At 40.8% G+C, this 21273-nt stretch overlaps 1 protein-coding gene across 1 annotated transcript in view; it reads right to left on the bottom strand.

Moving 5' to 3' along the window:
• Window positions 1–3104: 3104 nt before the first annotated feature.
• LOC127545838 (zinc finger protein 184-like) overlaps window positions 3105–21273 on the bottom strand; it is a 29299-nt gene continuing 11130 nt past the window's right edge. Inside the window, exons 5-6 of the mRNA XM_051973331.1 lie at window positions 19564–19728; window positions 3105–17725 (exon numbers count right to left, since the gene is read on the bottom strand). Of these exons, the coding sequence (XP_051829291.1) occupies window positions 15366–17725; window positions 19564–19728 (2525 nt within the window). The 3' untranslated portion in view covers window positions 3105–15365. The remainder of the gene's footprint in view (window positions 17726–19563; window positions 19729–21273) is intronic.

The following is a 21273-nucleotide window of genomic DNA, read 5'->3' as shown; positions in this document are numbered from 1 at the left end:
TTCTAATTTCAGGGACCTTATTAATGAGGTCTAGATATGGGGTATCTAAATGGAATTAGGATTTAATTGAGGTACAGAGAGTCAAATAGAGCTCCCCTGAAACCCCTTTGGATTCGGCGCAAGGATACAGAGTTAAATAAGGTCTAGTAGCTAAGCAAGAGTCCCCTGTACAGGCCCGAAAACCTAGATTGATAAAAGAGGTTTATTATGGGGTTTGGAAGTAAGGCTAAAGTCTAGTTAAGGAAACAGGTGAGGGTAGAGAGAGGAGGGCACCGGAAACAGGATTCCAGTGGACAGAAGGTCCTTGGGGTACTGAGCATGGTGCTGGTATGTTTCCACCCTCTGCAAAGAGAGGACTCCAGCTTGGCTCTTTTATAATGAGAGATTTCGCTAAAAGGGCTCTAGATGGAGCCCCAAGTTGCCTCAGATCCGATGGGGGCTGGGACAAGCCCGGATCTTCTATTGGAATTCAAAGGGACCAGGATTTGTGAATCAAAGGTCCTAGCTTCTTGAACTGATATTTTGGGGTTGGGAATCAGAAAGGAATAAATTAATGTTTCTTAAAGGGACCACAACCCACATCATTATGGCTAGAAAGTCAGAAAAAACAAGAGTCTGATTGATTCCTATTTTTATAGTTTTCCAAGAGCTAAGAACAAGAAGTAAATCTAGAACAGCACTTTAAGATGGCTGCCTCTGACCGCATTTTCTCAGGCAACCAAAAAGGTCCTGAGGATCTCCCTGCAGTCCGCCAAAGTCCCCTCGGGACCTGGCGGGAGGCCAGAAACTAGCCCTGGCTCATTTGAGCACTGAATATGACTTGTGCTTTAGGAAAGGGCTACTTAAGATCGAAGACAAACATTTCCTCACCCCCAGGAAAGCAGACTCCCACCTCATCCTTCCCCAGGTGGGTGGAGGGTCTAGCTCAAAGCCACCCGTGTCTCCCCGGAACCTCCCTGGAACCAACCCCTGACATGAATGTCGGATGAGCAGGTCTCTCAGCTCCCACTGAGTCCATCCCAAAGGTCTTTCTCAGAAGTCCTCAGTGCTGCGCTGGTCGCAAGCCCAGACTCTGCAGTGAGGGGATACTGAGGGAGGCTCTAGCCTCGACATACCTCTCCAGAGAATGGGGTTCTTTCCCAAGAGAAGGCCAAGAACCTCCTTTCCAGCATGTGGCAGTGATCATCATTACAGAATGGCTCCCTTCCAGTCATGATCCATTGTGCCTTTCCTTACACCCCATCACAATTCTCCTAGAAGAAATGCTATTTTCTCCCGATTTCTATGTGGAGATGATCCCAGCTGTTCTAGGGTTGTGCAAGACCCTCGAGGCCCCGAGCTACATTTTTGTGGTGCCCCTAGGTAAACAGAAGGTGCCTCTGGCATTTTCTCCAATCCCATTGTTCTTTTTCCTAGTAGGTGTCAAGGGAAACTACCACTGGGGTCAGAGTAATCTTTGATTAAAGAGAAAGTCCCAGTTATGAGAAAAGATCGGATCGGGGGCTCTCACCTATGAAGGCTAGGGGCCAGCCAAAGAGGAGGAACTAGGTCTCCTAGTCCCTTTAACTTCTACCCTACACAACTGAACAGTACCAGTTAGTCAGCCAACAAGCATTTATTAAGCACCTTCATCTGTTTGTCAGGCACTGGCTTAAGGGCTGAGAATACAGAGAAAGGTAAAGACAGACCCTGCTCTCAAGGAGCTTACAGGTTAAGGGGGAGATAACATGCAAAACTATGTACATATACAAGGTAGGGATGGGATAAGTTAGCTACAGTCAACAGAAGGAAGGCACTAAGATTAAGGAAAGCTGGTAAAGGCTTCTTGAAGAAAGTAAGTTTTTCCCTGGACCCAAGAAAGTCAGGAGATGGGGGGGGGGGGCAGAAATGAGGAAAGGGGAATGTCCAGGACACGGACAACAGCGGAATCCTGTGCGAATGAAAATTTCACTAGACTGCAAAGGACAGAGGGTCGGGGAGCACTGACTCAGACTGGCCAGGTCCTAAAGGGCTCCGAACACCTGACGGGATTTTATGGTGGAACCTGGAGCCCCCAGGAAGCCATTAACGCTTTGTAGAGGGGGCGTGGGGAGGATCTCTTTAGGGAGATCACTCAGAGAGCTGAAAGCCGCACGGACTGGAGCCGGAACAGACCCGAGGCAGGCAGGGCCACCGACTGGCCATGGCCACAGTCCGGGTACGGTGGGAGGGCTTGGACCCGAGTGGCGGCAGGGTCAGGGGGAGAGGGACACGGCACAAACATACACTCGGGAGGACTATGGGGGAGAGAGGGGCAAGTCCAGGACGGTCCCGATGGGGAGCCGGGAGGACGGGGCTCCAGAGTTGGACGAGGAGAGGAGGAATCCAAAGTTGGACGTGTTGTTTAGACATTTCCTAGATCTGTGGTTGAGACCCAGGTTGTATTTGGAGATGTGAGACTGGCGGTCCGGAGAGAGATTAGAGCTAGAAAAGTGGACAAAATCCAGTCCTTAGCTATGCGAGACCCTCCAGCTACTCGGAAGGACCCGGTCGGGGACCTAGCAAAGCCGACGGAGGACACCTGCTAGCTGGGGGAATCAACACAAAACCAGAGAGGAGGGTCGAGGAGAAGGGAGCCATCCTCCGTGTCCCAGGCTGCGGGGAGACACGGCCCCTGGAGTGGACCAAGAGTAGGTCCCGGGAAAGTGCGCAGTGAAGGGGGCGGTCACCTTTGGGTCGGTCTGCAGGGAAGAAATTCTCCACGGAAGGCGTTCAGAAGCCAGTGGAGGCCGGGCATGCTAAAGATCCCCATCCTTCTGGCGGGAACAGAGCGAATGTCCAAAGGCTGAGCTTACTACCGCCGGGATCACTCAGTCACAAAGGAAAAAGGGGGTCCCAGGACCCACCACAAACATTGACACACTGGTGGAACAAACATCACTTTACAAAGCAACACTAAGGGCTGGCGACGGCTCTTGTCAGCAAAAACCAATTTTTTTTTTTTTTTTGATTAATCAAAAGTTTTTCTGCAGATGGAGTTCTTGAAAGCCAAAGCTCAAGAGAGGAATCAAAAGCAGCTGCATGGGTGACAGCCATATAAGTCAACCAAGAATGTTTGAAACAAGTTTTCAATTAACAAGTATTTATTTTATCCTCCTACCAATCTTCCTACTTGGCAGATAAAAAAACCCATGACAAATATTCATATTCCACTGACCACATGGAAAAAGGGGCCTCCTGCCTGGAGTCCGCTGGGCCCCGTCTCCGTGGAGGCTGGTTGCTTCATCGATCACAGTTCTTAGGTCTTTCAAAGTTATGTCTGTATAAATTGTTCTCCTGGTCCTGCTCACTCTACTCAGCATCATGTGATATAAGCCTCTTTTCTCTAAAACCATGCATTTTATCATTTCTTAAAGCACAATAGTATCCTATTTACCATAATGTGTATATGTCTTCATAAATGGTCACTTTCAAATTCCAGTTTTTTGCTATTACGCAAAGAGCTTTTATACATTTTTATGAGTCCTTTTCCTCATTCTATGATTACTCTGTTTAGGCCTAGAACATTGCTGGGTCAAAAGGCATGTATACATAGACTTTGGGGGACTAGTTTCTAATTGTTTTCCAGAATGGCTGAATTAATCCAGAGTCCCATTCTCACACACTTTTCCCATATTTCCTCCAACATCTCATTTTTCTTTGTCATCTTTGCTTTTCTGATGGCTGTGGGGTAGAATATCAAAATTGTTCTCTCCAATTATTAGTTACGTGGAGCAATTTTTCTTATATTCATTGATAGCTTTGGTTTCCTTTGAAAATTTATATTCTTTTACTATTTGTCTATTGAAGGGTAGCTTGTGTTTTGGTAAATGAGAACTGGGTATTTAGCAGGTATGAGATCTATATTAAAGAAACTCGTAGAAAACATTTTTCTGGTTCCTGTTTCACTCTCAATTTGAAGTGAACTGATTTTATAAAGCTCTTAACTTTATATAACAACTGCCCATTTTATCTTTCGTCTTCTCTATCCCTTGTTTGAGCAAGAATCCTTCCCTTATCCATAGATCCAAAAGTTCCATTTCTTCATTTATCCATGTAGAGCTTATCCTGGTACATGTGAGGTATCGGTCTATACTAATTTCTTTTCAGACAGCTTTCCAGTTTCCCCAGTAGTTTCTGTCCCATTGTGAACCTTGGATACTTTTGTGTACCTAATGTGTTCATACCTCTGCTAAATTGATTTAAGATAACTACATTGTAGTATTAATTTGAGAACTGATACTGGTCCCTTCTTTCCCAGTTTTTCCCTTGAAATTTTTAACTCTTCATATTCCTTGGACATTATAAAAAATTAATCCTTTGGTTGCTTGGTCATTGAATAGCTAAATCAATTTAGGTAGCTTTGTCATTTTTTTTTTTTAACCATATTGGCAAATCTATCAAAGAAAAAACAATTTCTCTATTTAAACCCAGCTTTATTTTTGTAAACATTTTGTAGACACATACATATAGTTTCTGGGTATGTTTGGGTGGATAGACTCCAAAATATTTTGTAGTTATTTTAAATGTTATTTTTCTACTTCTTGTTGCAGGGTTTTTATTGATAAATATGCTGATGATATATATGAACTTATTTTATATCCTGCAACTGTGCTAAATTTGATTAGTTCAATTAATTTTTATTTAACTTTTTAGAGTTCACAAATGTGCAGAAAGTGATTTCATCTTTGCCTATTCATAGCTTTCAATTTATTCTTGTTACATTTAGCATTTTTAGTACCATATCAAATAGATGTGGTGACCGTGGAGACTATTTTTTTCCTTAAAATTTATTTTATTTTTAATTTATGGAATAAAACAAGCATTTCCCTAACATAGCATGGAAAGACAGTCAACATCCTTGCCTTATTTCTGATCATACTGGAAAGGCTTTTAACTTTTCTCCAGTACCTAAAATGTTTGCTCTTGGTTTTAGATAGATATGACTTACCATATGAAGGAAAATTCCTTTTATTTTCATGCTTCCTAGTTTGTTTTTTAAAGAAACTGATGTCAGATTATGTCATTTTAAGCTCCTATCCCTATGGCTTTTATTTTTATTAATATAACTATTAGGTTTTATTATCAAACCATAGTAGCACATATGCTGTGGTATTCTATTTGTAAATATTTTATTTAACATTTTATAATATTAATGTCACTTTTCCTTAGCAGTATGGGTCTGTAGTTTTCTTATTCTATTCTATTTCTCCTTGGCTTACACATCAAACCTATATTTGTATTACAAAAGAGATCTGAAAGTTTCTCTTTTCTTAAATTGTTTATATAACATTGGAGTTACTTGTTTTCTTAATGCTTGATAGAATTCACTTTTAAGTCTTGGATTCTGTAATTTTTTCCTTTGGGAGTTTACTTATGACGTGTTCAGTTTCTTTTTATGGGATTTAATTATTTGGAAAATATCTACTTATGTTATTTTTTATTTTTTGCATGTATTTATCATTTCAACTATCAGTTGTGTTAGAAGATATTGGGTAAAAATTTCCGAAACACATAAGTTTCTTTTATTTCTATTGAACAATGTTGTCAAAGTAGCACTAACTGGCTGATTTATTTATTAATGATATATTTATTAATGCAGATTTATTTTTGTCACTCAAAAGTCATCAGTAATCATCAAAAGTCAAATCAGTAAGTATTCAATGCCCACTGGGTGCCAGGCACTGGGATAAGTGCTAGGGATACAAAGAATGGCAAAAACTGACCCTGCTTTCAAGAAGCTCACAAAGGAAAAGGCAACATCCAAGTCTCTATGGACAAGCAAGATCCATACAAGATCACTTTGAATTATCTCAGAAGGAAAGCACTAACTAGCATTAAGGACTGGAAAACATTTATTGCAAAAGTGCAAATAATAACCACATGAATATAACCAACAATATGATGACAAGAAAACATCAAACAAATGGACGAGTCATGCACTTACATAACTGTGGGACACTGGGCAAGTCATTTGTAATCTATCACTTCAGTTTTCTTATCCGTAACATGGGACTAATCACAGCACCTATCTCCCAGGATTCTCATAAAGATTGAATGACATAACACACATAGTACTTGGCAAATCTTAAAATGCTACCTTTTATTATTATAATAATTTTCTGGCAACAAAGGGTTTACGATACTGATTCGAGATTACATCACTAGAAATTATAGAAAAGTTACCCTTACAGAGCCTGGATTTCCTGATCAGATTATGTAATAAAATGGCAGAAATTACACAACATATAACAGGTTAACAAATAATCATTTGGATAAGAGATAATAAGTTAACATTTATATAATACTATGTGCCAAACACTGCGCTTAATAAGCACATGAGATCATTTGATCTTCACAACCCCCCTGGGAGGTAGGTGTTATTATCCCCGTTTTGCAGATGGACAAACTGAGATTTGTCTCAGTTTTAGTGACTTGCCCACTGGGGTCACACTACTAATAAATGTCTGACTGCATTTGAACTACTCTTCTTTACTCCAGGCCTGATGCTCTCTTCAAACCTTTGACTGTCCTTGAGAATTTCACAAAGGAGACTAGAATGGAAGCAATCCTTTAGACTTACCTGTTACCCTCAACTGCCTGGACGTCACTTAACTTCATAAAAAACCCAAAACACCACTTTGACTAGTGGTCAGCATGTTGAATATTTTTAGTCTTGCCACAGCTTGTGCTCGGAAGTGAGTTAGGGCCCCAGAGAGTGTTTGCTATTCTCCCTCAGGGCTCTCTAAGACCCTGAAAGTTTGGGATGTCACTGTATGCTTGGAAATAGCTCAACAACAGATACTCTTCTTGACTTGACTATCAGTTGATTGCGTTAGACATCCAGACTTGGATTTTAGAAACACATTTACTTTAGTGCTCCAATAAAAAGTTGGTACAAAACCTTCTTTTCAAAGTGTGTTGCCTTGTCCCACAATTATAGACCAAGTCCAGTGGAAATGGACTCCAGTTCTGAGAGCACACAGACCACAGCCGATGCTTCCCAGGACGAGGGCAGAGTTGTCTCAAGGGCTCTCTCTGCAGCAGAGGCTGCAAGGATGCTGATGAGGAGGGGGACGAACCCACCTTCCTAGCCCGAATGGCTCCTTGTTAGAGATCGGGTCCAAGTGGACCCTCCTCTCTGCTTGCACTGTTTCAGGCCTGAGCAGGCTCGACATTTGGGGGACAGTCCAGAGTGTGACCAAATTCCCTGAGGAAGTCTGCACATCTTCCTGTCCATCTCCCTAGTTTATCCAAGCATTTTCCAAATTTATTCTCAAGTCTCTGGTTTATTGAATAGTTTAAGCCTTGACTCAGTGACAATTTTATCAGCTACGCGATATTCCTCTACCCCCTTTTAAACCTGGTAACTCGTGCATCAAGTGACTATTGGCCATTTATAGCTGGTCTGTTCCAGATGCCCCCTGCCCCATCCACTCCGAGCAGCAGTGCAGTCCTAGGACTTTTCTGACCCAATTTCCCCCATGACAAAAACAAGCTCATTGTCTTCAGCTGCCCCCACCAGTCCCATTACGTCGAGTTTTAGGGCTTCTGAGAAGATTCCGATTGTCTGCGACTTTGCCCTCATCTTGTTACCGCTCCTTGCTTCCTTCTCCTAACTGAATTAACGAACAAGTCCTTGTGCCCAGCACTGTGCTCGAGAACACACAAGACACACTGAGGAAAGGGGGCAAGGAAGGGACCTTCTGATCTCCAAAATCCCACGAGGTGGGGAGCGGAGCTACAGGAGCTGGGCAATATTTCTTTTACAGCAGAAACCGGCCATTATGGTCAGATGTGTGGCAAGCTGAGGATGGTGGGAGTGGACAGATAAGATGGCTAGGACTGAACGGGAAGCATGGATAGGACTCTTTAGAACAGGAGTCTGTGAATTTATGCTCAGAATTTTAAGCATCAGGGCAGTGAGGGTCCCAAGGCAGGAATCTACAGTTCTTTTAACATTTCAAGTGGTGTGGTGAATGCTGACCAACATCAAACAGCTCCTCCTGAGTCTCCATCCTCACATTCCCTGGAGCTGTGCCCTGTGCCCCTCTCCCGGGCTCTGAGGGCCCTCCCTGTGCCAACCAGGCCTTGGCTGAGCTGCCACCCCAACCTCTGCCACGCCAGCATCCCAACCTTCCGAAATCACAGTTTTCCTTGTTGGGGGCAGAGTGGAAGACCCCTTCTTCCCCCAGCAGTGCCTCGGCTCTAACTAAGCTACCACTGGCCCATTAGTGGGGTCTCCTCCTGGAGACTCCCCACTCCCACGACGCAGGATGTTCTGCTCTGCACACCCACTACCCCTGGGGTTACTTCTATGACTCTCCTGTGGAGAGCCTCCCCTGCCACTCTCCCTTCTCCACAACAATCTAAAGTTACCCAAATTTTGGTCAGGAACACCAAGGCAAAGCCAGCCATTTTCTCCCACCAGGTCAGCCTAGGGAGACAGAGGGGCACAGATGGTGGGCAGGGGGTCTGGCCAGAAGCCCACAAACGGAACGAGATCCGGGGTGAGGGCAGGAACAAGTGTCATCGCCAGGCTCTGTCTGTCCCCCGCCACTCCTTCCTGGCCATTCATGTGTCCTGCACAAGGAACAAGGTCCACAAATACAGCTGGGCAGCTCTGGCCCCAAGAGGAGAGCAACAGGGGCCCAGGCCAGCACCCAAGCCCTAGAGTGACCGGAGCCACCCACACCTCTCGGCCTGCAGTCTCCCGGAGGCCGGGGCCCCACTAACCCAAACCTGAGCCAGAACCTCGAGGCCTCCAGACCGAGCTGGCAAAGAAGCAGGAGAGGAGGAGAGCGGCTCAGGCTACCAGCTCCACACCAGGGGGCAGAGCACCACACAAACAAAAGGCAAAATCAAGTAACAGGCTGCAAGAACAAGCCCAGAATCCCACTAATGGCGACAAAGATCAAGATACACAAAAGACTCAAAGCACCTACAAGTAAAACCTCAAAGGAAAATGAAGCTTGAACAGAAGCTCAACAAGAATTCTTAGAAGAGTTTTTTTTTTAAAGAGCTAAAAACTACTTTTAAAAACTAAATGAAAGCTATAGAAAATACAAAAAGACTATTAGTTATTATCGTTATAAATATATATATTATAATTATCAACTTGGAAAAAAATATACAAATGCTTACTGAAGTAGCTTCTTCAAAATTCGAATAAACCAAATGGAAACTAATAAAGAAATAATAAAACAGATTTAAAAGTCTGAAAATAAAAGAAAATATGAAATATATCACAGGAGAAAGGCAGCTAGATGGCACAGTGGATAAAAACCCTGCATCTAGAGAGAGTAAGACCTGAGTTCAAATCCTGATTCTGAACGGATGTGTTTAGCTGGGCAAGTCACTTAAGTTCTGTTTGACTCAAGTTTCCTCAACTTATTATTATTATTGCTTGGTTGTGTCACTTGTGACCAACTCTTCATGACTCCATTTTTTTTGGCAAAGGTACCAGAATGGTTTTCCAATTCTTTCTTCAGCTTCTCTGAGGCAAACTGAGGGAAACAGGGTTGTGACTTGCCCAGGGTCACAAAGCTATTAAGTCTCTGAGGCCCCTTGAACTCAGGTCTTCTGGATTCTATCCAAGGGTACCCCGAGCTACCCCTTCCCCAACTATAAAATGAAAATACTAAGATTATATCTCCAAAGACTGTTGTAGGCATAAAATGAAATAGTTGTAAAGCATTTAGCACAATGCCTGGTACTATATAAATGCTACTTATTACTACTACTTTTAGTATTGTCGTCATTATTTTAAAAAAGACTTAGAAAACAGATTGAGGAAATAAAGTTTAAAAATCAGTGGAATACTAGAAAATCATGAATAAAAAAAGAGCTCAAACATACTTAAGAAATCATACAAGAAAACTGTTGAAATATCTAAGAATTAATCAGTTAGATAAAGGCAAAAAACCAAAGGACAAAGAATCTACCAGTCATTTACTGAAAGAACCCCCAAATCAAAATACCAGGAATATTACAGCCAAAATCCAAAGCTCCCAGGTCAAGGCAAAAATACTGCAAGTAGCCAGAAACAATTCAAATCTTGTACTGAGGAGTCACAGTCTAGACTAAACAAGATTTAACAGCCACCACTTTAAATATACTATTTCTTTAACTTGAAATAGATATTTCAGAAGGCAAAGAATCTAAGTTTACTTACAACGAAGAATAACCTACCCAGAAAAACAATATAATTCTACAGGTGAGAAAAAATGGATCTTTAATGATATAAAGGACTGCTAAGCATTCCTGATAAAAAGACCAGAGCTGTAGACAATCTGGAATAGAAATACAGAAGTTGAGAGAAGTACAAAAAAAGTGAACATGAGTGAGAAGGTACTATAATACAAAGTTAAGCTTTATATTTTTTTGGGAAATGATATGTGTAATCACTTAGAACTTTGTCATCACAGGATATTAAAGGTAATCTAATTAGAAAAGAGGGCCAGATTGGGATTCCATTGTGTTTGGATGATCTCAAAAAAAGAATGGAAGGATAGGGAAAGGGGAAATGGAACTGTAAGAGGGAGGAAGAATGGAGGGAATCACCTCACATTAATGAGGTGTACAAGGTTTTACAATGGAGTGAGAGAACAGGTAACACATGAATCTCTCATCTGTACTGAATAGAGGAGGTATGAACACACAACATGTGTACAGAAATTTATCTTAACCAACAAAGAAGAAAGGAAAGGATTTAAAGGGAAGGGAAAGAAAACAAGAGGGGGGTAGAATAAAGCAAACACTAGTCAAAAGCAAAACAGTGTCTTAAAGAGAGGACCAAAAAAAAAGTAAGAGAGAAGTTAAAGTATATAGAAGTTAAAGTATACAGAAGGATGGAGGGAAATAAACTTAGTAACCATAATGGTGAATGTGAACTCACTCATAAAATGAAAGATAGCAGATAGATCAAAAATCCAATTCAATAATGTTATTTACAAGAAATCCCTCGAAAAGGGGACGGTTTTTAGAAAAACCTAAGAAGACTTATACGAACTGATAAAAATGAAATGAGCAGAGCTAAAAGAACAACTTAAAAACTAAAAACTGTTTTGCAAAAGCAATCAACTCTGAAAGCCTTAGGAATTCTGATCAACATCACCAATTGCAATGCCAAAGGATTCATGACAAAACATGATTATCTATCTCCAGAGAGAAAAGTGATGGCTTCAGAGTGTCAATTTTCTTTTCTTTCTTTTGGACATAGCTATGGAAAAATTTAGTTTTGCGTGACTGAAATACAAGCTTTGTTCTTCTTACTTCTTAGTAAGTGGAGAGAAAAAGTAATTTGGAATTGAAAAAAAGATTTAATTAAAGCAATCTAGGTGTGCCTCTTTAAAGAAACTTCCTTATGTCTTCCCATCTTACATCTGTCAGTTTTTAAAAAACCAAAGTGTAGAACCTTATATTTATCACTATTAAATTTTGTTTTATTTCACTTGGCCCTTCATAATCTTTTCACTGCAGTTAGCATTCACACTTGACATAGAAACTGTTCCCAATTTCCCTAACCTTAACACTAAATGCCTTCCTTTTATTGATTTTCTTCAATTCATACCCACTATCTCTTATTATTTGCATGTTTTCTCCATTAGACTCTGAGCTCCTTGAAAGCAGGAACTGCTTTTTGCCTTTCTTTTTATTCCCAGCACTTAGTACAGTGCCTAGTATATAGCAAGTCTTTGCTAACTGACTTTCCTCTCATTCTCTCAGAGATATCAAATAGAAAGTCTCCAGAACCAATTTAAAATGGTATTGGGAAATATTTAACAAAATAGAAACACAATAGAACACAAATAATATTAAAGTGTTATTCTAAGTTAATATGAGGCCCATAGAGATCCTTCTGTATGAGTTAGTGACTTCCTTTTCTGAGTTTGATACCAGTGTTCTATCATAAACTCTAAGTAACAATGGTGACCTTGCCACAAAGTTCTCATCACATCTATTTGAAACAATCTGTGCTTTCCCATTAGAATCAGATCATCAGTATTCCCCTCACCAATTTCCCCACTAATTGTTGTTGAGTCATTTTTCAGTCTTATCCATCTCCTCATGACCCCATTTGGGTTTTTCTTGGCAAAGGCACTGGAATCATTTGTCATTTCTTATCCACCTAAGGCAAGTTAAATTATTATTAAGGTAAATTGCAAAATTATAATTTACTCTACTTTGACAGAGAGTTCCAGTATATGGCTGGATAATTTAAGTTCTCCATTAATATCCTCGTTCTGTCCAAATGTTGACTTCAATGATGCAATGACTGGTTGTCAAATGCCCTTCGCCAGAATGTTCTCCACTATGCTTCTCTTTTCTGGTTTCTGGATTTCCTCATATGTACAATTTCTTAATACAGAGTTAGAAAGTCAAGCATTTTACCTTCGTTTCTCTCAAGTATCCAGTACAGAGCCAGCTTCCACTCATGGATTTCATTTCAATTTTCAGTGAATTCCCAATGTTCATACTTTGTGAAGAACTCTAGTTCATTTTGTTTGCTTCGTTCCGCCTAACTTTGTTCTTCATCATCATTGTGACCAAGGTATTCTACTCTCCCTGATCATCTCATTTTCCTACCTTCACAGTTTTGACGCCAAATTTCAGTTCTAGTGTCCTCTAGAAATGTCTAAAAATGAATCCTTTGCCCTCGTTTAATCGCTACCTGTGACTTGCCAAATGGAAGTGAAATTCATGATGTGACTCACTTTTATTCATGTTCAACTGAATACTGATGGACAAAGTCATACAAGTACACTGACTGGGTCAATCAGTAACTCTGGGAGCCTTGTTATATATGAAAATGGGAGGGGGACGTGTGGGAAGGGTAAATGTGGAAGACACAAAGGTGAAAGTGAGAAGTCATACTTCAATACTTCAAGGAATCTATGCCATTCAGTAGATATTTACTAAGTATCTCTTTTGAGCCAGACACTAGGGCTAGGTACTGATAATGTAAAGACAGAATTCAAAGCCCTTAAGGACTTTATATTCTATACATTTATATACATTAATAAATGAAGGTTTTAGAAGATATACAATTCAGATCCTCTGGATCAGGGGTTCTTAATATAGGGGCCTTCCATATATAAATTTCAAGGGATCCATGAATTTTGGTGAGGGGAAAAAATGCATCTTATTTCAATATAATTTTATTTCCTTATGTTTTATTTTATGTATTTAAAAAAACATTATTCTAAGGAGGGTCCCATGAGATTCATCACTTTTAAACCAATCCATTTCACCAAAAAAGTTAAGAACCTCTTACCTTAAGGGGTGGCATATGAAACAACTGAAACAAAGAAGAAGAGTCAAGACATGGCTATGAGACTATGCAAAAGAACTGATGCAGAGGATATTAACATCAAATTCAGGGTACTTCAAGGAGATGGATTTGAGTCTGAAGTTCATGATGGGGAAAATATAAAGGTAGCCTGAAAGAGTTGGGATTTTTTTAAATGCTAAATTGTCAAATTTGTGTTTTATTCTTGAAGTAATAAGAAAATGTTAAGAGTTTTAAAGTAAGAAAGTAACATGATCAGTTCTGTTAATTTTAATAACTTCAGGGAGAATAAGTTGTAGAGTAGAAAAGAGAAATCAAACTAAAAGTTTGCTGTAATAGTCCAGGAAATATGATGGAAATCCTGTTTACTAGGCTAGCAATGTTGTAGGATATGGATATGAGAGATAATATAGAGGTAAGATCCACAAGACACAGCAACTGATGAAATATGGGATAAAGAAGGGAGACACTGAATAAGATTCCAAGGCTGTGAACCTGGTTAAGTAGAAAGAGAGTATTTAATCAACTGAGGGAAATGACAAAAAGCTAACTGAGAGGAATAGATTGATGATTTATTAAAGATAGAAGATGATTGCTGGAGGGGGAAGGAGGAGACTGGAATAAAGGCACAAGAAGAGCAATGATCGTTTTCAAGGAGTTAGGTTAACAACTCTACTGATCAGAAAGATGAGAACTGTCAATTTTTTCTGGGTGGCATTTAGAAAGTGAACAGCTGCTTTATTGCTTCAATTTCCTCAAATTAAGTATTTAAATAAATAGTATTTGCATTACAAATGAATGGTGGAAGTGAAAGGAGCACGGAAGGGGAAATTGTTTGGATTATTTACTGAGTAAAAGCAGACATAAATTTCCTTCATTTAAAATTTCAAGTCTCTAATTTTCAATAAAGGACCATAACTCTGATTGAAAATCTGTTATATTCATTATGCTTTTCTCCAATACAATTAACTGATTTTCAGTAAGCTTTGTGCCCTGAAGAGCTTTCCACATTCATTGTATACCACTTTTTCCTTTAACAATCATGGCATAATAACTGTCATTTTGTACTAGCAGATTGAGTCCCCAAAGGGCAGCTGGCTACTTCTTAACTCAAGGGTTACAAGGAAAATGGTGAAGGTCTGAGACATTCCAGTACTATTGTTCATGAGCCTCCACTGGTTTTCTACCATGACTATTGACTAAAATAGGTGATATAAATTAGCTAGCCATACTTAGCTTTCAGAAAGGTCTATTTACTAAAGTGGTACCTTAAGAACAGTTGGTGTAAAATACTCCCCCAAACTGAGGACACACTTTCCCACAAAAGCAGACTTCAGGGGAAGGTGGGCTCAAGCTTAAAAAACACATACCATGTGGCAAAGCAGTAACTTATAGCTCCTGTTTGCTAGAAATCCTTCCCTACCCTTTACAGTGTCCTAATGAAGTTCCCCTTAGGCTTCCTGTGGAGCCCTGAAGACATCTTTTTTTAAATGTATCTACTTTAAGATTTGTCTCCCCACGCAGATATCGCTGTTAATGACTGCTTTTCCAGGAATCTTGTTAGGGCAAAGGTGAAAAGTCACACATCTTCTGACCTTTTGGAAGTTCATGAGGCCTTTTTTCTGGTTAATAGGGAGGGAAAAAGGAAATAGAAGCTGTCTCCTCACATTGGAGTTATCTCAGGGTCTTGGCCAAAGCAGCTTCCCTCAATAAAATGTTCTAAAACTTAATAATCCAGATTCAGAATTGGCTTGCTATTTTATTCAAGTTCATGACTGAATTTATTTAGGCAGTGCCAATAAACTTCCCATTTAATAAACATCAAGTCACTTCATCCAATGAATTTCATTCCTTCCAAACTGATTAAGGACTTTTGGCAACTAGTTTAATGCCAGATTGATTCAACAGAGCAGTTCTCAACTAATGAAACTATCAAGACTGGAGAATTATATTAATATTTTTAGCAAGGTGAGGTAGGATGAATGAGTCAACTGATACCATCCCCACCAACAGCATAAATAGTTAAAGTTATTTACTTTGGAAATAACACCTTTCCTCAATCACTATATCCATAAAGTTTCTCACCAGCATGAATTCTCTGATGTTGGGTAAGCTGTGCTCTGAGGCGGAAGGACTTTCCACATTCACTGCATTCATAAGGTTTCTCACCAGTATGAATTGTCTGATGTTTAGACAGGGCTATCCTCTGACTGAAGGCTTTCCCACATTCATTACATTCATAAGGTTTTTCACCTGTATGAACTGTCTGATGTTGTGTAAGGGCTACCCGCCTGCTGAAGGCCTTCCCACATTCACTACATTTATACGGTTTCTCTCCAGTATGAATTCTCTGGTGTTGAGTAAGTCCTGCCTTTTGGCGGAATGTCTTTCCACATTCATTACATTCATAAGGTTTCTCACCAGTATGAATTGTCTGATGCTGTGTAAGCTCTGCTCTCAAGCGGAAGGCCTTCCCACATTCGTTACATCCATAAGGCTTTTCACCAGTATGAATTGTCTGATGTTGAGTAAGTCCTATTCTCTGGCGGAAGGCCTTCCCACACCTATTACATTCATAGGGCTTCTCTCCAGTGTGAATTGTCTGATGTTGTGTCAGTCCCGTCTTCTGACGGAAGGTCTTCCCACATTCATTACATTCAAATGGTTTCTCTCCAGTATGAATATTCTTATGTGCAGTAAGCAGCGCTCTCAATCGGAAGAATTTCCCACATTCGTTACATTCATATGGTTTCTCACCTGTATGAATATTCTTATGGGTAGTAAGCAACGCTCTCAGTCGAAAAGCTTTCCCACATTCATTACATTCATAAGGCTTCTCACCTGTATGAATATTCTTATGAGCAGTAAGCAATGCACTCAGGCGGAAGGCTTTCCCACATTCACCACATTTATATGGTTTCTCACCAGTATGAACGGTCTGATGTCGACTAAGTCCGATCTTCTGACTGAACGCCTTCCCACATTCATTACACTCATAAGGCTTCTCACCTGTATGAATCGTCTGATGTCGAGTAAGTCCCATTCTTTGGCGGAAGGCCTTCCCACATTCATTACACTCATATGGTTTCTCTCCAGTATGAATTGTATAATGTCGATTAAGTTCCTTCTTTTGGCCAAAGGCCTTTCCACATTCATTACATTCATAGGGCTTGTCTCCATTATTAACTGGATAGTGTGAAATAAATTGTTTTCTCTCACTGAAGGCCTGTCCACATCCACTATATTCATAAGGTTTCTTTTCAGCATGACTTTTTTGATGATAAGTTAGTTCTGTCAAGTACCTAAACATCTTCCCACATTCATTACATTTATAACATGCCTCACTTCCATGAATTTTCTGATGCTGATAAAGCCCTATTCTTCGGCTGAATGTCTTCTCACATTGATTACATTCGTAAGGCTTCTCTCCAGTGTGAGTTCTATAATGTTGTTTGAGATTTTGGCTTTGTATGAAAGCTTTCCCACATTCCTCACATTTAAAAGGTTTTTCACCAGTATGAATCGTCTGATGTTGGCTGAGTTTTCCTCTCAGGCGGAAAGCCTTCCCACATTGATTACATTCATAAGGTTTTTCACCACTATGGATTCTCTGATGTTGAATAAGTCCTATCCTCTGGGTGAAGGCCTTTCCACATTCATTACATTCAAAAGGTTTTTCTCCAGTGTGAATTCGATAGTGTTGTTTGAGATTTTGGCTTTGAATGAAGGCTTTTCCACATTCGTCACATTTAAAAGGCCTTTCACCAGTATGAATTTTTTGATGTTGCTTCAGCTGTGCTTTCAGACGGAAGGCCTTTCCACACACATTACATTGATAAGGTTTTTCACCAGTATGAATTGTCTGATGTTGAGAAAGCTCTGATCTGTACCTAAAAGCTTTCTCACATTCACTACATTTGTAAGATTTCTCTCCAATATGCATTGTCTGATATTGAGTAAGTTCTGATCTGTTCCTAAAGGCCTTCCAATATTCATTATATTCACAAAGTTTCTCTTCACCTTCATTAAACTTACAAAATATTTTATTTGAACAAGCTGTATTACGTATTCTTAAGTCTGAACACACTCTGAAGCTCTTTCCTTGTGTAAAACAATTACTGGGACTCTTTCCTACTCTTGTTTGAGAGAAGCCTACTGGTCCTAGGTTGAAATTTCTGCAGTAGTTATATTCATGCCATCTCAATTTATTAGAATGCTTCTTTGGGGAAATTTTCACTTGCTGAGAATGTTTCACCTCATTGTTCTGCTTTCTCTTTAAACTGCCAACACAATCCCAAGCTTCTTGTAACTTCAAGAAACAAGAACCATCCTTTGTGAGTTTTTCTTGAGATGATTCTTCCATTGAAATATCCAGCTCCTGAACTGACTCCTTGGTTTCATGATTTGTCTCCCAATCTGAAAGAAATTTTCAAAATGTAAACATATCTGCTGTCCCTATTGCACACAAAGTTCACTCATCTTTGTTCTCTATCAAGTAACTATTTTCTGCCAATTTCTATGTAATTTTCCTAGCACTTTCTGTCAAAATAAAAGAGTCTTGTTCCATGTGCTTATGTACTTTGAATCCACTATGAAGCTGTTGAATTCATTTTCTTTGGGGCCTAGTTTATACAATTCATTCCATTTATGTCCTTTTCTAATTTTTAAGTAGTAGCAGACAGTTCTGCAATTACTGCTTTATCATATAATTCTGACTTCTTTTAATACATACTGGAAGCTGAAATAAAGGATTTCTGATCATAATAGTAATCTGATTGCTGGTATCTGGTAGGCCTTATATGCCTGGAACTAACTTCCACTTCTTCTAAGTCCCAGTAAGTCCCAGTGATCTGGGCCTATGATTTCTGATTCTCCTTTGGTCTTTGGCCCTTGCCCTAAGAGATTCATCCTAACAGTCCCCCAAATATGGATACAAAGACTTGACTCATTCCAAATGATCAAGTCGCATAAGGCAGAGGCTTTCAGAAATATACTAAGCTTGGTCAAGGAAGAAAAATCCTCACTGTTCTAGTTCTGGGTATCTTGTTGTAATTTTATTACCACCTCTACAGGCTGACCATCAATCATCTTTTTTTACAAACCATTTCAAACACTATGCCCAAAGTTTCTTACAGGAAAGAGTATCATGACTTTTGTTCTTGGCAGGATCCACGTGGTGCTTTTTCTCATCACCTCTAGTGTATCCATTTATGCGGAAGGTCCTATTTGCCTACCCAGGCCTGTATGGTAATCTTAGAATGGGGAGTAAAGAGGGAGAAGGTGGGGAGGGTTCTTTACTTAAAGAGTTTGATATGACGTTCCACCCCAAAAGCATTCACTAATGAACTCCAAAGCATATTGATTAAAGGGAGTGGGGGGTCTTGGAGAAGGAGCATAAAATTATTACTCATGCTATCTGCCAACCTACTGTCACTGACCACCTCTCCACCTAGAATGATACCATCCTCTATGAGACCTGGATCTCCAGGTTTTCCAAAATTCAGACACACAGTCCCTGATGAAGTAAAGCTATTCATCTTTAAAGCTAACTTTTGAAGCTAGGGCACAAATCAAATGATTAGTGACTGAATAAAAGCAAACTAGGCCACTTAGTAAAAGAGCTACTGAAGTTTTTTGCCATGCGGGATGAGCTAGCTATTCCTTTAAAAAGCACTGAACCTATCTTTGAGAGCATTAATTGGCTTAAGGCACTAAAGATTGGAGCCATGGATATCCCAGCTCTTCTTGTCCCTGTCTGATGCTTGACTTGTGGACCACTGGGAACATGTCAGAGGTAGGAGAGCTATGTTCAACTGAATCAATGTCCAATGCCTCTGCTACACAGTTTCTAAACTGCTGAATGACCTATGATCGCCTCATTTGTCCTAAAAGCACACCTAAATAGGAGAGGACCAGTCTGAGTCAGGCCCAGCCAGTGACATCATTGTTATCCACTGGCTGACTGGAGACCCCCATGGCATGTTCCAGTTTTGTATCCCAGTCATCCATCCAGACCCTGCATCAGCTGCCAGCTCAGGTTTTCCTGTCCCCTCTTCCCCAAGAAATGAGGCAAAACAAAGCACGGCAATAAGGACTTATTGAGCACTTACTATGTGCTTGGAACTGGGAGAGTGCCGAGAGACAAATACAAGCCTTTGGTCACAGGGCCATGGTGCAATTCAACACACAAAAAGGGAAGAGGAGAGGTACCCTTACGTCTTAATGTCTGGAAAGTCAGAGGACTGAAAACTCACCAATGGGAGGAGGGGATTGGCATGGCGGAGGCACGTTCCACTGTGAGAAGCTCAGAGGGGTTGATGGGTCTTCCAAAGTGAGGATGCCCTTGGCACCGAGGGAGATTTCAGGGAGAGACTGCAGCTGGGGTACGGTGTTGAGGTCCAGGAAGTCCGAAGTACAGCCTGAGGGGATTAATCAAGGTTGGCCAGACTGGGCCTCTCTCCCAAAGGAACTCACCAAAGGGACAAGGGCACTGACATGATGGAGCAATGTTCCACCGTGAGGAGCCCGCAGGGGCGGGCTCATGTTCTAGAAGGAAAAACTTTCTACCTTCCACCATCTCCCACCTCCCACTCCTCACCCCAGACAAAACTCTCTTTCTTTGCTGCCACTTTTCTATGGGTATTAATTTTCCCTGTTAGAGTGAAAGTTTCTTGAAGCTATGGACTATTTAAAAAAAACAAACAAACAACTTTTTAAACCCCTAGCAATTAGCACAGGCTTGTCACACACAGTAAATACTAATTGTTTTTTCACTTATTCACTCAGTCTACCAAACCCTTCTCTTTTGAGGATTCCATGCTCTTCCTTGTTTTCTCCTATCAGGAAAATGGCTACAAATATCCTCTTTGTGGGGCCAAAATATGCACCTGCCTTCCTCCCTCTTCTTCCTCCAGATGCAGTAGCTGCTTCTGCAAAAATCAGCCCTCTGTACATGCTCCCTGCAGACTTGGACCACCGTTCTTACCCCTTCTAATGATCTGTCAGCTTGCTCTTTCAAACTCTCCCACCCAGCTGCTGGCCAACCTCTGGGGGAAAGAGTGGGAACGGGAAGGGGAAAATACTGGCCCAGGCCCCAGCCTCCCCCGACTCCCCGTCCTCTTCATCTTCTGCTGGGGTCCAGACCTCCTTCCCGCCCTGCAGCCCTCGGCAGATGGTCCTTGGCCTTCGACCTCGGCTGCCTCCGCCTGCAGTAGTGACTCAGCTTTTCACACCATTCACAGTGAGCTTCTTCTGCCCCTCTCCTCTCTTCCAGGGTCAATGGCGCTTTTTCCTTACTGCCAATGTCCAACGCGCTGCTTTCTCCTACACTATTGATCTCCCATTTCAATAAGATATTGATCCCTTAGTCCCTGCATACTAGCTGTTGACCAATGCCAAATATTCTTGGTCACGACTAGCTCAGACCAGTCCGATGAGCCAAGCGAGACACTAGTATGTAATGAGCCTTACAAATAATTAACTACTTGTGAAATTACCAAAAGGAAATAATTCCTAGTTAAAATAAAAGGCTATCTCCCCCATCTCCATAGCAACAGCAACTCTTGAGTCAGTAATAAACTCCCACAAAGCAAAGGGACCTGCACTGAAATCTCCAGACCACCAAGTTTTTTGTCTGTTCATCATTTTATGCTTCAGAAAGCTGAGACAATTAGGGCAGAGGGGAAGAAAACAAGCATTTACTATGTGCAAGGTTTCCTAGTTCTGTGATGATCCTTGTTTGCCTCAGTTTCCTCGTATATAAAATGGGGGTAATAATAGCACTTTTCTCCCCAGGTTGTTGTAGATATCAAATGATAGTAAAGGAAATGATCTATAGAGGTCAAAGCTAAGAAGTGTCTGAGGCTGGATTTGAACTCAGATCTTCTTGCAGTCAGGTCAAGCACTCTGTGCACTACAAGTCCCTGGCTGTGGGCCAGCCCACACAAGCAAAAACCATCCCACCC

The sequence above is a fragment of the Antechinus flavipes genome, chromosome 1 (genome assembly GCF_016432865.1).
Source record: "Antechinus flavipes isolate AdamAnt ecotype Samford, QLD, Australia chromosome 1, AdamAnt_v2, whole genome shotgun sequence".
In the NCBI taxonomy this organism is placed as follows: domain Eukaryota; kingdom Metazoa; phylum Chordata; class Mammalia; order Dasyuromorphia; family Dasyuridae; genus Antechinus; species Antechinus flavipes.
This window is presented reverse-complemented; position numbering and strand designations above follow the sequence as displayed.